The following is a 16,649-nucleotide window of genomic DNA, read 5'->3' as shown; positions in this document are numbered from 1 at the left end:
CATATAACATGTAAACAGGATTTGGTAACTGGCTGGTTAGGGGTTGTGAAGGGACTGGAGAAAGATAAGCAAAAGTCGAAGATGGCTCTAGTTTATAAATGGCAGTGTGATAGAGTAAATTAGGGAATACTAGAGGGGAGGAAAGTTTAAAGGAAATATTAATTCTTCCTTTAAGGACGTGTTGATTTTGAGATACTTATGGGAGTCCTGTAAAATTCTCTTCTAACTCACTTTACAGCAGTAGTACAATGCTTACATAGAGTAGATACTCAAAAATATCTATATCTATTGAATTAAATTTCCATACTAATTCATTAAAAGTAGCCATGCTGAAAGTTAAATTCTGGGTTCTTCTATATCAGCTAACTATGTTAAATTTGGATCTTTTGGGTTTTTTTCCCTAAGAGTCATTATTTCAGTTTTTTTTTTTTTTTTAACCAGATGAATTTAAAGTTTCTTTTTTTAAATGTTTAAATTGTGGTTAGATAGTAAACTTGTAAAGTTTAAAGGAGAAAGTAAAACACTTTATTTCTAGGCCGAATAATCTTTTGTTTATTTAATTAAGATTAAATAATAAAGATTATAGAGTTAAGATAAATTAATAGTGGGAAACCATCTCTGACAAAGAACCAAAACTCCCTTCTTTTCTTCTTTCTATAATGTCAGAATCAAAGGAAACCTGCTGGTATTAGTGGCAGTTTGATGTCAGATGTTTCTTGTTGACTGAGTCAAAAGCTGTAGCTACATTTGCCAAAAATGGAAGACATTATATATAAGGTCTGCATAATCTATTAGACTAATGAATAATAACATATCAATTGGTTGTGGATATTTCCCTTCTGCAGTCAGGTTTGTGTTGATAACATTACTGTATTTTTTCCAGGTTTTAGCTTGTTCACAGTAGGTGTTTGCCACATAACCGAAGGCACCATCCAAAATTTCTCTTGGGCAAGAGCTACCTGGATCCTGTTTGTTGTCCTGTGTAAACATTGGGAAAACGTAATCCATTTCCACTCAAAAAAAGAAACACCTGCTTTTCCAATCAGCAGGAACATGTTAGTCAAAATTGATGCATACCAGTTGGGAAATTGTTTATGGATTCTTGGTGGCAACATATTCTCTTTTGGTGCCTTGACAGATGAAGGAAACACCTCAAGACCTTTAATCTCACCTATGGCGGTAAGAGCTCACTGAAGCAAGTTTGTTATGTCTATGACAGAATTCTAACCACAAACCAAAGAAAAAACATCAGTATCTTACTGTAATGATTATACCAACCCTTCTCAGGTATCCTTGAATCTATTGTGGGAATAGTATAGTTGAACATTAGAAGATAAAAGTCCCCCAAGCCAGAATTGTTATGGTTCTAACACAATTTTTTTCAACTCTTGCTAGTATTTTATGGTAAGCTTTATTTGCCAGGCTCATAAGATGAGCACAAAGGGGAAAAATGATTATCAACAGAATTTTTGCCCTTTTACTTTTTAGACATGAGACCAGTCATCAACATTTTTTTCCAGTTTGCTGCATTCATTATCAAACCATCCTCTATAAAGAGTTTTAGATTTTTTAGATTGCTTGTAATAAGCTAACATTGCTGTTACATCACTCTTAAGATGTTAGGTGATGATTTAGAAAGATTATAAGATGTCAGTGTCAGCTCTAGAGATTTCCTGAGGTACAAGGGGTACAAACTGTTCAAGAGTTAAGCAATAATTATGCCTAAGTGGTGAATGAATTTAGAGACTTTATGATGAAGGGAGTCTGAGAAAGATGATCATATCAGCTTATGTTGTGACTGGAAAGGCAAATGCTCCCAGAAGCTTATTTTAGCTTATACATTAAAACTTCAAAATAGAGAACACTACTCTGAAATCAATTAAGATAATTTGGGGGAGACTTACATGGCTTGCTATCAAGACTGCCTACATCAGAAATAGACTTAAGAAAAAGCGAGTTGCCTGTGATAATTACACCCCAAAAACTATAAAGTCAAATAAGCAAAATGATTTTACATGACATGCTTGAAGCATTGTTACTATGCAACTTAATGATAATTTTAATCGGTAATAATTATAAGCCAATATTCTAGTGCTGATGGTTCAAAGAGCCTTTTTTGTGGTTTCTGAATATAATGGCTATTAATGTGAACTGATTGATGCTGTGGTGGGAGAGACATATAACCATGTGGGAAGGACATCTTCTGTTTTTAACTGGAGACATGTTGAAATTATTAGAGGACATTTTCCTCTTTACACTTTCAGAGGACTAAAGCTAAAAAAAGAAAAGTGGACACCTTTCCACAAAAATATGAATTGAAGACACATTATGTAATAATAAATAAATAAACAAATAAAAATTCTTTCTAAAAGATGAACAAAATCAATCTATATGCTGTCTTTCAAAAGCCCTGTTTTCTGTGGGTTTGGCAACCACTGGCTTGCTTTTTTAGCCAGCTGTGATCCTGAGCTGGCTCAGCTGCAAGATCTTTGCTTCTTTCTCTTCCAGGCTACTGCCTTTGCATTTCTAAGTCTTGACTTTTGCAAATAGGATAAGTACTCTAAAGGTTGTATATTTTCTCGTGGAAGACATTAGTAGACACACAGTATCCTACAGCTTAAAATATGTTCACAACAGCATGATCCAGCTTCAAGCTGCTAGGTCAAAATTTAAAATGTCATGTTCTGTACTGTGGCTGCAGGCAGTTCCATTTGGTCATATTAAAGGATAATGTAAATCCACCTGTAAATCATACAGAGCAACTACTGCAGTGTCAGTAACGTTTTTAGTATTTGTAAGACTCTTGGGACCAAAATGGTTTTTTTGTTTTTGTTTTTGTTTTTTGTTTTTGTTTTCTCTTTGAGATGGAGTCTTGCTCTGTCACCTAGGCTGGAGTGCAGTGGTGGCTATCTCAGCTCATTGCAACCTCTACTTCCCAGGTTCAAGTGATTCTCCTGCCTCTGTCTCCCCAGTAGCTGGGACTGCAGGCACACACCACCACACCTGGCTAATTTTTGTATATTTAGTAGTAGAGTATTTTCACCATGCTGGCAGGCTGGTCTCAAACTCCTGACTTCAAGAGATCCACCTGCCTCGGCCTCCCAAAGTCCTGGGATTACAGGTGTGAGTTACCGCACCCGGCCCACCAAGATGGATTCTGACAGTCAGCTAAGGGCTGAAAAACAGAATCAGAAGGAAACTTTAGTTGTCACCTCACTAGTCAACCCACTAATAAATGCATCCTGGTTTACAAAAGAAGGCAAGCAAGAAAGAGTGAATCAATATCTGATAGAAAGATAAAATGAGGCGCTTTCATCTCAGTTTCAGCTGAATCTCCTGAAACCTACAACAAATAACAGAAGCCAAGAAAACTCACATTCCAAGAAATTTCTGGACAACCTATGCAAGACTTGCAAAAGTATGGACAAAATCCAGTTTTCCATATCCTTGTCTCACCAAAAGAGTTGTGAGACAAAGAGGAAGGGATGGAATTTCTGTGTGAGCTTTCCAATGTTTTGGGGCTCTCTTCCCCATTGGGGTGTGGTTTTATTTTTGCCTTAAGCCAAGTGAGAGGAGCCTTCAAGAGAGCCGAACACATGTCTCTTCGGGTTTGGGAAACATTAGAACTGGTATGATATACTGTGGCTACAGATCAGCTTTAGAGTGGCAGAGAGAGTGAGAGAGAAAGCTTCACTGGGAACTAACTGTATTTCCAGCAACAACAGAGCAACAATGCATTAATATTTCTGTAGATCAAGTGTATTTATTTCTATAGTTCAAAGTATAGCAAGCCTAGTGCTATTTTGAATATTTTCCAAAAGGATGCCTGGAGGAGCAACGTGATCCTCAACAGAGTGATGGACAGTTGGATACCAAAGAGCCAAAAAAGGGATCTAGTTGGAGGAGCGGTATTACTGCCATCAAGGAAGTTGGAGCCAGAAAGTTCCACTGGTAGGGAGGGGGCTCTCCAAGGCAATTCACAAAAGCACCCATAAAAGAAAGAAGTAGCATGCTAGACTCAGAGAGCACATCACTGGGTTATGCTTGTACTAGTCAAATAAGACTCTTCTTGTCCTTAGCATCCTGTCTTTACTCTGATCAATGCAAAAAAAAAGGTAGAAGAATAAAAGTAGAGAATGAAGATGGGGAAATGGCAAGCAAGTCTCCTACCTTCTCTCCCCTGATTTGGGCTTTTGAGACTGAGGGAAACCTAAGCTGGGGGAGGGAAATGACTTATGTAGTTATGACCCAGAATGGGACACTTTTAGTATTGATGTGATACTCCTATGCCTGAAGGTGATTGGAGACTCTTTTGTTATCTAAAAGTGGTGTTAAACTTATGTGTCCTGACCAAGATTTTTACTCAAGGGTTAGGGAGGAAGTAATCCACAGAGGGTTCAAAAGGACAGGAGGAAAATGAATAAAATTGTTTTAGGCTATCACCTTATCAGCTTAAACCTATTTATAGGTTAAAGATAAAATCATTTTCACCCTGGTCGGGGGGACCCTACTCAAAACACAGGTCCTCCTGTTATGCATTGGACTAGGCAACGAAAGAATGTTATTCCGTAATTTAGCACATTAAGTAGTCATGCTTTGCAAGCTGCTGCTACTGAAAAACTTTGCCACCTTTTTTTGGATGCAATTTCTGATGGGAAGGCTTGAAGTCTATTAGAGAAAATAAGTGCTCTCCGGGTTCCCATATTCCTGCCTGCATTGACCAATTGTCCTAGTTTTGAAGTGTCTAAACAAACATAAATTTTTTAACATCTCATTTGGTAGAGCTAAAGTTGTGGTTACTATATGCCTTGGCTGAGTGATGATGAACATATCATTTAATCTCCATCTGACATTGTTTTTTGTTTCATGCAAAATAAGACTGACAATACAATTAAAGATACAACAAACAATTTAAAAAATCAAAAGCTATAAAACTCAGAGAGCCAGCATAAATACCTCATGGAAATGACATCCACACTTTCCCTGCAGAAACTCTTTGTAACGCCCCATTGTTATAGTGAATGTGTCAACTACTTCATAGCCATATTTTTTTGCAGTATCCAGAATAATCAAATTTTCTTTCCATAAGTTCTGTACTTCACTCTGATTGGAAAGCAGAAGAATGAAAGTTTTTATTAACAGAGGATTGTTTTATGATTCAATAACTTAGGTGGAAATTATGTAAATGTCTTTTTTACTGAGATTAGTCATAGTGTAAGATAAGGAATTTCACATGCATTTCTTAAATAAAGATGTGTTCTATTTTTTTAATTCAAAACATACATGTAATCATTTATGTATAAACAGCAATATCTATAGTGGCACACAGTTTTGAAATTCTTCAGTAAAAAGTGGTTAAATTTATTGCACACAAAGACTCATAAAATATCTAAAATTCTCAATTTAAAAATTAGCATTACTGCCGAAAGCAATCTACAGATTTAATGCTATTCCTATCAAATTACAAATGCCGTTTTTTACAGAATTAGAGAAAACTACTCTAAAATTCGTATGGAACCAAAAAAGAGCCCTAATAACCAAAACAATCCTAAACAAAAAGAATAAAGTCAACATATCACATTATGTCACTTCAAACTATACTATAAGACTACAATGACCAAAACAGCATGGTTTTGGTACAAAAACAGACACATACACCAATGAAGGAGAATACAGAACCCAGAAAAAAGCTGCACCCACAACCAACTTATTTCAACAAACTCAACAAAAATAAGCAATGGGAAAAGGACCCTTAATAAATACTGCTGGGATAACTGGCTCTCTATATGCAAAATTATGAAACTGGATCCTTACCTATTACCATATATAAAAATTAACTCAAGATGGATTAAAGACTTAAATGTAAGACCTCAAACTATAAAAATCCTAGGAGAAAACTAGTAAATACCATTTTGGACACTGGCCTTTGCAAAGAATTTATGACCAAGACCTTAAAAACAATTGTAATGAAACCAAAAACTGACAAGTGGCACCCAATTAAACTAAAGAGCTATGCACAGCGAAATAAACTATCAAGAGAGCAAAGAGACAATCTACAGAATGGGAGAAAATATTTGCAAACTATGGATCCGACAAAGTTCAAATATCTAGAATCCATAAGTAATTTAAATCAGCAAGTAGAAAACAAACCCATTAAAAAGTGGTAGACACTTCTCAAAAGAAGACATATGATTTGAATATTTGTCCCCTCCAAATCTCACGTTGAAATGTGAACCCCAGTGTTGGAGGTAAGGCTTAGTGGGAGGTGTTTGGGTCATGGGAGGGGACCTTTCATGAAGAGCTCGGTGCCTTCTCCACAGTAATGAGTTCACGCAAGATCTGGTTGTTTAAAATGATCTGGCACCTTCCCTCTCTCTCTCTCCTTCTCCCTCTCTCCTTATGTGACTCTTGTCATGTGGCACACTTGCTCTCCCTTAGCCTTCTGTCATGATTGTAAGCTTCCTGAAGCCTCACCAGAGCAGATGCTGGTGCCATGCTTCTTGTATGGTCTGCAGAACAGTGAGCCAAAATACCCCTTTTCTTTATAATTTGCCCAGTCACTGGTATTTCTTTATAGCAATGCAAAGTAGACTAATACAACATACAAGCACCCAACAGACATGAAAAAATGTTAAATGCCACAAATCATCACAGAAATGCAAATCAAAACCACCATGAGATACCATCTTGAGCCCATCAGAATGGCTATAACTGAAAAGTGAAAAATTAACAGATGTTTGTGAGGCTGTGCAAAACAGGAATGCTTATAAACTGTTGGTGGAAACATAAATTAATTCAACCACTGTGGAAAGCAGTTTGAAGGCTTCTTAAAGAACTAAAAATAGAACTACCATTTGACCCAGCAATCCCATTACTTGATATGTATCCAAAAGAAAATAAATCATCCTACCAAAAAGACATGGGTTTGTATGTTCATCACAGCACTATTCACAATAGAAATGACATAGAACCAACCTAGGTGCTCATCAAAAGTGGATGAGATAAAGACAACGTGGTACGTATTTACCACAGAATACTATGCAGCCTAAAGAACAAAATCATGTCTTTTGCAGAAACATGGATGCACCTGGAGCCTTCCGTCAGCTAAATAATGCAGAAACAGAAAATCAAATACTGCATCTCCTCACTTATGAGTGGGAGCTGAATATTGAATATGCATAAAGATAGAAACAATGGACACTGGGGCCTACAAGAAGTGGGAGGAAGGGAGAGGACAAAGGGTTGGAAAATCACCTGTTAGATACTACGCTTGCTACACTTACTTGTTGTACACCAGGCATTTTTTGATGGTCTACTATGTGCTGAGAATTGTATTTGGCATTTGGGCTGTCAGTGTAAGCCAAACAAATTCCCCTAACCCACAACTCCCTTGTTGCTCTCACAATTACCATCCAGCAGAGGAGACAGACAGCCAAGGAGTATAGGTGCTGAGTGACATGAGTAAGGACATAAGACACTGTTACAGGAGCTCATGGCAGGAGCAGCCAACCCAGTCTAGTGTATCAAGAGGTTTTCTCTGAAGAACTAGCATGTAAGCTAACATTTGAAGAGGAACTGGAAGTTACCCAGAGGAGGGAGTGGTGGAGGAGTCAACTCCAAGTAGAAGGAACAGGGATTTATTTCAAAGGTCTGGAGGTGACTGAGAGCACGGTGTGCTTGAGAAACTGAAATATGCTCAGCCTGACTAAGCTCAGTGGTGTTGTGAGTGTGAATGTGTGTGTGTGCACACACGCTTGTGTGCATATGCACTGGTCACAAGGGATAAAGTCTACAGAGGAAGAAGGAAGCCAGCACTGAAAGGCTATATGAGCACATGATGAAAAGTTTGAATTTGTTTTCTGCCTTTACTTGCAATTATCCCCTTTTCCTTTTTTCTGTTCTTTGCCCTTCCTCTTCTTTTCTCCTTCTGTCTTCACTCAGTTTGAAAAGATTGATGAGCACCATCAAAGTTCAGGTGGCAGTCATAATGTTTAACACAATATCTGGCACATAGTAAGTGCTAAGGAAATGTTTGCTGAGGTGAATTGATTCTGAATTGTAACCTAAGTATAAGCAAAGGCCACAAGTATGCCAATTACTGTGAGGGGCTGCAACCAAAGAGGCACAGTAGAGCTACTGGAGTCCTCAAGAATGAATTGTGGACCTCGACCTGTAGTCTTCAAATAACATTAAAGGAATTCAACCCGTGGAAGACATTATCAAAGGTCCCCTCTCTTGATCCCCAATAGTCTTAAACCCTTTGGCTATCCCAGATGTTAAATGCCTCAACTCATTTTGAATTACTTTAACCCCTGCTAACTCCAAGATGCTGAATTTAGAGGCTGTACCTTGGCCACTTTCTACCAGTTCTCCCGTTTTTACATCACAGAAGATCTGCTGTCCAGGCAGATACATTTTTGAGAAAAGAATTGGCGGGTCTTGTGTTCTGTGCTGCGGAAAGGTAGTAGCACTCTAACAGAAACACAAAAATATAAATCTCAACCTCTTTACATATTAAATGGACAGCTTTCTGTCTCCCCAATTCCCAGTGCTCACCAGAGTCATTACTCTGAAATTGCCCAATAATTCTGGCTGCTCCAGAAGTCCCATAGCTTAAGCAAGAGCAGCTGGTTCTCTTCCCTACAGATCCTATGTTTCTTTTCTTTTCTGAAACTTCTATTTAGTGCTGAGGCTAATTTACCCTCTTCTATAACAACTGGCCAGAGACCCCTACTCTTTTCATTGATTAATATCCAATTACAGCAAAAACCAATGATACTACTTCAAAGACTATTTTTAAAATAAAGCAATCAGTTTGAAGTCATCTTCAAAAAGACCACTCTTTCCCAAAGGACTCATAATAGTGATAATTTTGTTTGTGGTTTCAGCATGAACCTGACAAAAGGAAATCCTTTTAATATAGCCTTTAAAAGTGTATGTAAAATTGGTGGGGTAAGACCCCTCAGCTCTTTATTTTTGCATAGTTCAACACTCTGTTTCCTCTTTTATCAAGTCAGTGGATTATTTACAACATATTTGTGGGCTACATGAAATTAATTATAATTTATTTGAAAAAACATAACCCTTAAGTATATTCTCTTTTTTTTACTTTCATGAAGATAATTCAATATTATATAGTGCCTTATGGGTCTTTTTCCAGCAGGGATCCTTATAATTCACCTAGCCTGGAGGAAATGTGCTTACCTGTGTTAAGAAATGTACTCCATCCACTGGCAGATGAAATCCAATTCCCAAAGTTTTGATGATCACTAGGATATTGAGTAAATTTTCCCTGAAGGAGATAATTATAATTCTAAAGTCAGTAACTTTAATTACACTTCTAGATGTTTGTTGTTTATATAAACAAATACCATAGAATTCTTTCAGAATGTGATAATTGGCAATATAAGACTAAATGCTCGTTTTATATATTTGATGTATATTATGGTTTTTTTTTAAAGATAGAGTTTTAGGTGTCAGACATATTTTGATCTTTACTAAATGTAAATCTGGATAATGAACAACTGTGTTGTGACTGGATACAAGACTATTTTATTTTAGTATTTTAAACTAGACTTTAAATACTTAATGCTAAATTATAAGTTGTTCTTTAAATAAAATCTGGATAAAACTCAGTCACATCCATAGTAACTTTTTTGACTTAGAATACTAATGACAATTATTGTTACAGACATTTACCTCTTCAAAACTTTGTGAATAATTTGCAGGTGATTGGAATTAAGCCACTGAACTCCACCAACAACCAATACAGTCTGGACAGTATTCTCTAGGGGGCGTGATCTGAAATCCAGAAAGAAAAACAACACATGTTGCCCTAAAACAGAAGATAAACATTGTAAAGGCACTGCCTCACATTTCACTGTATCAGGCATCTTGATCATAAGACTCTTTGTAATTTCCAACTTGTTTTCCGCCCCCTTACTTGGTATCTAACCTTTTGAGCACATTTGATATACAGTGAGCAGTTGAGCAGTGATGACTGCTCGTAGAACATCAGTACTTTGTGGGTTTTGTGTCTTTCATTATAGTTTCATTGTACCTTTGCAACAGGTGTTCAAGTGCATTTTCAAATGTTGGTCTCAGTGAAGGGCTTATCCAGAACTGGGGATAGTAGGAATAACTGATCAAAGTCTTCCCACCATTGATGTTGTGATAGAATTTAGTGCCATGTACTTTGTGCCATTCCTGCAACGTTTCATTCAGCCTTTCGATAAGATAGTACATGATCCCTCTGTTGGTTGAATCTCCAATGAACAGAATCTATAAGTTAAAGAGAAAGCATTTGTTTAAAAGCTTATGTTTACATGGTAGAGGAGATAGTTTAAAATAAGGAAATTTTGAATATTCACAACACTACCTAATTGTTTGAAGGACAGTCCTTCAAACTGTTAGAAATAACATTCATTATATTGTCTCCAAACCTGTTTCTTTTCATCTATTCCATATTCTTAGTAATGCCATCATCTACTGACCCACTAACTCATATTTACCACTTGTTTCAGGTTATCTTCAATTTTTATATCTCCCTTATGCTCTTTACTTTCTCATTTAATCAGCTTAACAAGTTCTATTGATTCAAATAGGCATGAAGCATTTCAGTGCTCTAGGAATACTTAGGGATTTTCCAATCTTTTTATTTTATAGATGTGCAAACTGAGAATTCACAGAGGTAGCTCAATAGAGGTCGTGTCTACTTGGTTCTGCCACAGAACCAGAATCTAATTTTCTGAACAGCAGTGCATGTCCCAGGGTGCCTATCCCAGTGCCATTTTCTCTCCAATGAAGCCTCTTACCCACATCCCCTCCTGCTCATTCCCAGCAGCACTGTTCAGGCTTTCACTGCCTCCAACCTGCACTAGTGTAATATTCTCCTACTGGGTCTTCCTTCCTGTACAATGGCTGTCTTTTAATTCATTCTACACACAATATTGCTGCGATAAATTTCCAAATGTCTAGTTCTGGTCATCTCATTTGTGTGCTCAAAAACTTTATTGGTTCCTTGTTTCTTACATAATCCTATAGGTTCCTCTCACATATACTGAGTTTTTATTGCATATCAGTCTTTGCTAGGTGGAGATTTCACACAGGTTACTCACTTTTAATCTTCACAATTATGAGGTTTTGATTCAGTATCTCCTTCTCACAGATGAGAAATTTGAGGCTCAGGAAGATGGAGGACATAAATCTACTAAATGGAGAACCCAGGATTCAAACCCAGGTCCTTTAAGTGCAAGGTGAAGGGCCCCATCCTCTTCATGCTTCCCTTTATGTAAACATGTTAGACTTCTACTTTTCTGCTAAACATGATTTGCATTCAACATCTGCTTTTTCTTATGTTAGTCTGTCTGCCTTGAAAGTTCTTCCCTCTGCAACCCTACATGTCACCCTCCAGACCCTGAGTGAATGCTGTCTCATCCAGTGCCCCTAGCCACAATTACTTTCACTGTTCTCTTTGATTTTATTACATTTTGACTGCCCTTACAGATTTTACAGAAGCCTCATGAAATTATGGCTTTTTGTGTCTGCATCTTTTTTCTCATAGCCTATCAAGAAATATTTGAGGTCAAAGTCAATTTCTAATTCTAATTTTCCCCTATAGTACTATGCATGCACTTTAAAAATAAGTAGTGACTTGAAAGTCAAAGGGACTTTTGTTATAGACAATCCCTTCTAATGTCTTCAGATAAGATTTAATTCATTCTTCAGCTTTTTTCTTTCTTTTGAGATTTCTCTTTCCATTAGTCATACACATGCTTTCTTCTGACTTTAACGTCAGGCATTGCCATCATTTCTCAGGTATTTCTGTATTTGTCCACCTGCAGAAAATTTAGTGAGAATCTGAAAAGGTTTAAAGTCTTTCCACGGAAAGTGTATCCAAGTAGCTGCGTGAAGAAATCTAGACAGCTTCTCTGATTTGCCTTGAGCTCAAGTAGTGCAATCCTAAGCATCATTAGGCTACCCCGAATAACAAGATTTCAAGGACTCAGTCATAGATCCTCTCAGCCAGGTTGCATTTGGAGCAATAACATTCCAGTGTAATAAAATAGTTTGTGAAATAACTTGAATTTCTTCTTTCTACATTCAACCTTTCACTATTTATGTTTGATTTTCTTGCCTACATTTCTGATTTTTAAAGAGGAACATTGTATAATTAGGAATGCTCTTAATTTTAGATATCAGCAGTTATGCAACTCCATTTGTATTGGTTTGCTAGGGCTGCCATATGAAAGTACCAGAGGCTGTGTGGCTTCAACAACGGAAATTATTTTTCTCATATTTCTGGAGGCTAGAAGTCCCAAGATCAAGTAGCTAGTAGGGTTAGTTCCTTCCAAGGCCCTCTCTGGCTTGTAGGTGGCTGTCTTTTCTTTGTGTCTTTCCTCTATGTCCTAATCTCTTCTTAAAGATCCCAGTCATATTGGATTAAGTAGGCCCCACACATAGGACCTCATTTTACCTTAATCAGCTCTTCAAGGGCCCTATCTCTAAATACAGACACATTATGAGGTACTGGGGGTTAGAATGTCAATGTATGAATTTGGTGGAGGGGATACAATTCAGCCCTTTGAGGATACAATTCAAAGACCTTTGAGATGTTGTTTTAAACTAAATCGCCAGTATGGGTTTTTCTTGTAGTTTCTTTTCATTTCAGTATCAAGGTGCAGTCCCTCCTAGGGTATCCCCACGCAGCCAGCAAGCTCCCTACATATCTGTATTGTGGGCTATGCTGAGCAATACAAAGGTTGAGAAAAATCAAAGGAGGTATACATTACTTAGAAAAACAACAACAAAATTCCTAGATTTCCAGTATTTTCTGTGAGTTTATATGTGAAAAGGCAGCCCACCAAAGCATGTCAACAGCACAACAGTCCTATTTCAGAGTTCTTAGGTACTATTATTTATTAAATAGATGATTTTAGACAAATTATGTGACCTCTCCAAGGGTTCATTTCATTATGCGTACAGTGGAGAGAAACAGAGCTCCATGTAGGAGGACTTAAATGTGATTTTAAATACTTCTTATATTCTTGGCACAAAATATATGTATGCACAAAATGTAAGCACAAAATGAATGTATGCCACCTTGTTAGGCACTTAAAATTTGTTAGCTCCTCTAGAGAAAATGGCAGCAAAAATAGGAAATGTCTAAGTCACAGCTATTTCTCTCCTGCCCTACCAAACCTCCTCCTGATCTCCAGCAGGACTTGAAGGGTGGCTGGAAAGTTCTCTATGGAGGACTGGAAGAGAGATCACCATCCTAAGCAAACCAATGCTCTCAGAATGGGTCCCAGGTGACCCCACTGCTGATTAGTGACTAGCAAGAGCTACCTGCATGGGAGAAGGAAGTATCACCATTGTCATTTGCACGACAAGCTCTTCTAAGTCACAAATATCTCAATAACAAATCTGAACCTAGCAGACACAGCTCTGGGATTTCTAGAGGATTATGTTATTCTGTGCCTTTCCATTCATGAAAGATGGAAATAATAAAGTACAACTATAATGAAAATTCAGTTGTAATTCTAATATTGATTGTTCTGTTGGAAAAGCAATTTTTGTAAGAGATTGATATTTCTAACTACAAGATGTCTAACTTCAAAATGTCAGCTTTTTAATGTGCATATCACACAATTTGAAAATGCTGTCAGGAACTGACAGAGACACAACAACAACAAAAAGATAATTTTAGACCAATATCACTGATGAACATCGATGCAAAAATCCTCAATAAAATACTGGGAAACCAAATCAAGCAGCACATCAAAAAGCTTATCCACCATGATCAAGTGGGCTTCATTCCTGGGATGCAAGGCTGGTTCAACATATGCAAATCAATAAAAGTAATCCATCATATAAACAGAACCAAACACAAAAACCACATGATTATCTCAATAGATGCAGAAAAGGCCTTTGACAAAATTCAACAGCACTTCATGCTAAAAACTCTCAATAAACTAGGTATTGATGGAATGTATCTCAAAATAATAAGAGCTATTTATGACAAACCCACAGCCAATATCATACTGAATGGGCAAAAACTGGAAGCGTTCCCTTTGAAAACTGGCACAAGACAGGGATGCCCTCTCTCACCACTCCTATTCAACATAGTGTTGGAAGTTCTGGCCAGGGCAATCAGGCAAGAGAACGAAATAAAGGATATTCAATTAGGAAAAGAGGAAGTCAAATTGTCCCTGTTTGCAGATGACATGATTGTATATTTAGAAAACCCCATTGTCTCAGCCCAAAATCTCCTTAAGCTGATAAGGAAGTTCAGCAAAGTCTTGGGATACAAAATCAACGTGCAAAATTCACAAGCATTTCTATACACCAATAACAGACGGAGAGCCAAATCATGAGTGAATTCACATTCAAAATTGCTTCAAAGAGAATAAAATACCTAGGAATCCAACTTACAAGGGATGTGAAGGACCTCTTCAAAGAGAACTACAAACCACTGCTCAGTGAAATAAAAGAGGACATAGACAAATGGAAGAACATTTCATGCTCTTGGATAGGAAGAATCAATCGTGAAAATGGCCATACTACCCAAGGTAATTTATAGATTCAATGACATCCCCATCAAGCTACCAATAACTTTCTTCACAGAATTGGAAAAAACTACTTTAAAGTTCACATGGAACCAAAAAAGAGCCCACATTGCCAAGACAATCCTAAGCAAAAAGAACAAAGCTGGAGGCATCATGCTACCTGACTTCAAACTATACTACAAGACTACAGTAACCAAAACAGCATGGTACTGTACCAAAACAGAGATATAGACCAATGGAAGAGAATAGTGCCCTCAGAAATAATCACACATCTACAACCATCTGATCTTTGACAAACCTGACAAAAACAAGAAATGGGGAAAGGATTCCCTATTTAATAAATGGTGCTGGGAAAACTGGCTAGCCATCTGTAGAAAACTGAAACTGGATCCCTTCCTTATACCTTATACAAAAATCAGTTCAAGATAGATTAAAGACTTAAATGTTAGGCCCCAAACCATAGAAACCCCAGAAGAAAACCCAGGCAGTACCATTCAGGCCATAGGCATGGGCAAGGACTTCATGACTAAAACACCAAAAGCAATGGCAACAAGAGCCAAAATTGACAAATGGGATCTAATTAAACCAAAGAGCTTCTGCACAGCAAAAGAAACTACCATCAGAGTGAACATGCAACCTACAGAATGGGAGAAAATTTTTACAATCTACCCATCTGACAAAGGGCTAATATCCAGAATCTACAAAGAACTTAAACAAATTTACAAGAAAAAATCAAACAACCCCATTAAAAAGTGGGCAAAGGATATGAACAGACACTTCTCAAAAGAAGACATTTATTCAGCCAACACGGGAAAAAATGCTCATCATCACTGGCCATCAGAGAAATGCAAATCAAAACCACAATGAGATACCATCTCATACCAGTTAGAATGGTGATTATTAAAAAGTCAGGAAACAACAGGTGCTGGTGAGGATGTGGAGAAATAGGAATGCTTTTACATTGTTGGTGGGACTGTAAACTAGTTCAACCATTGTGGAAGGCAGTGTGGCAATTCCTCAAGGATCTAGAACTAGAAATACCATTTGACCCAGCCATCCCATTACTGGGTATATACCCAAAGGATTATAAATCATGCTGCTATAAAGACACATGCACACGTGTGTTTACTGTGTCACTATTCACAATAGCAAAGACTTGGATCCAACCCAAATGTCTATTGATAATAGACTGGATTAAGAAAATGTGGCACATATACACCATGGAATACTATGCAGCCATAAAAAAGGATGACTTCATTGACTTCATGTCCTTTATAGGGACATGGATGAAGCTGGAAACCATCATTCTGGGCAAACTATTGCAAGGAGAGAAAACCAAACACTGCATGTTCTCACTCATAGGTGGGAATTGAACAATGAGAACACATGGACACGGGGTGGGGAACATCACATACTGGGGCCTGCCGGGGGTGGGAAGAGGGGGGAGGGATAGTATTAGGAGATATACCTAATGTAAATAACGAGTTAATAGGTGCAGCACACTAACCTGGCACATGTATACATATGTAACAAACCTGCACGTTGTGCACATGTACCCTAGAACATAAAGTAAAACAATAAAAAAATAAATAAATAATAAAAAAAGAAAATACTGTCAGGAATTAAAGAGTGAATTGTTTCAGTTATATGATCCCTATTCAATCTCTGTATCTTTTAGGCCATTCAGTTTGCTAGATTTTTAAAAAGAAAATTTGCAGATTATTTGTTTTGAGGAACAACTTCTGTTTTAAAAGGCCTAGATTATCATAACAAATATTTATGACTAGACATACAGTTTATAAATAATTCTTTCTCTCCCCTGTGAAACTTATTGCCTTACATTAGCATGCATGGGTATTGTTTCTTTTTTGGATAAGCAAAGAGAAAAAATGTGATGTGGTTTTAAACACAAAGGTATGTTTAGAAGAGTTTTGCATCTGTTCTACTCCCATGACTCTGCACGCAGTGTGCGCTACCACAAAGTATACAGGAGTCGATATTTTCCCATTCTTTTTCATAGCATCATGAACCATAGGAACTAAAAGGAGGTAATATTCTTAGGCTCTACAAAAACTTGAGCTT

General features: G+C 37.3%; 1 protein-coding gene across 8 annotated transcripts in view; it reads right to left on the bottom strand.

Moving 5' to 3' along the window:
* Window positions 1–16,649, bottom strand: part of CPED1 (cadherin like and PC-esterase domain containing 1) — a 310,851-nt gene that overhangs the window by 26,469 nt on the left and 267,733 nt on the right. For 4 of the 8 annotated variants that reach the window (XM_038004438.2, XM_038004435.2, XM_038004436.2 and 1 more), the window contains 5 exons: window positions 10,061–10,281; window positions 9,700–9,801; window positions 9,205–9,292; window positions 4,957–5,103; window positions 525–978 (listed from right to left, as the gene is read on the bottom strand). In XM_038004438.2, coding sequence (XP_037860366.2) covers window positions 742–978; window positions 4,957–5,103; window positions 9,205–9,292; window positions 9,700–9,801; window positions 10,061–10,281 — 795 coding nt within the window. In that variant the 3' untranslated portion in view covers window positions 525–741. Of the gene's footprint in view, window positions 1–524; window positions 979–1,395; window positions 3,176–4,956; window positions 5,104–9,204; window positions 9,293–9,699; window positions 9,836–10,060; window positions 10,282–16,649 lie in introns of those variants that run through there. The other 4 variants (XM_007982718.3, XM_007982713.3, XM_007982721.3 and 1 more) reach the window with 3 other exon arrangements.

Source organism: Chlorocebus sabaeus, chromosome 21 (assembly GCF_047675955.1).
Source record: "Chlorocebus sabaeus isolate Y175 chromosome 21, mChlSab1.0.hap1, whole genome shotgun sequence".
In the NCBI taxonomy this organism is placed as follows: Eukaryota; Metazoa; Chordata; class Mammalia; order Primates; family Cercopithecidae; genus Chlorocebus; species Chlorocebus sabaeus.
Note: the sequence above shows the minus strand (reverse complement) of the source record. Positions and strands in the feature narration are given on the sequence as shown.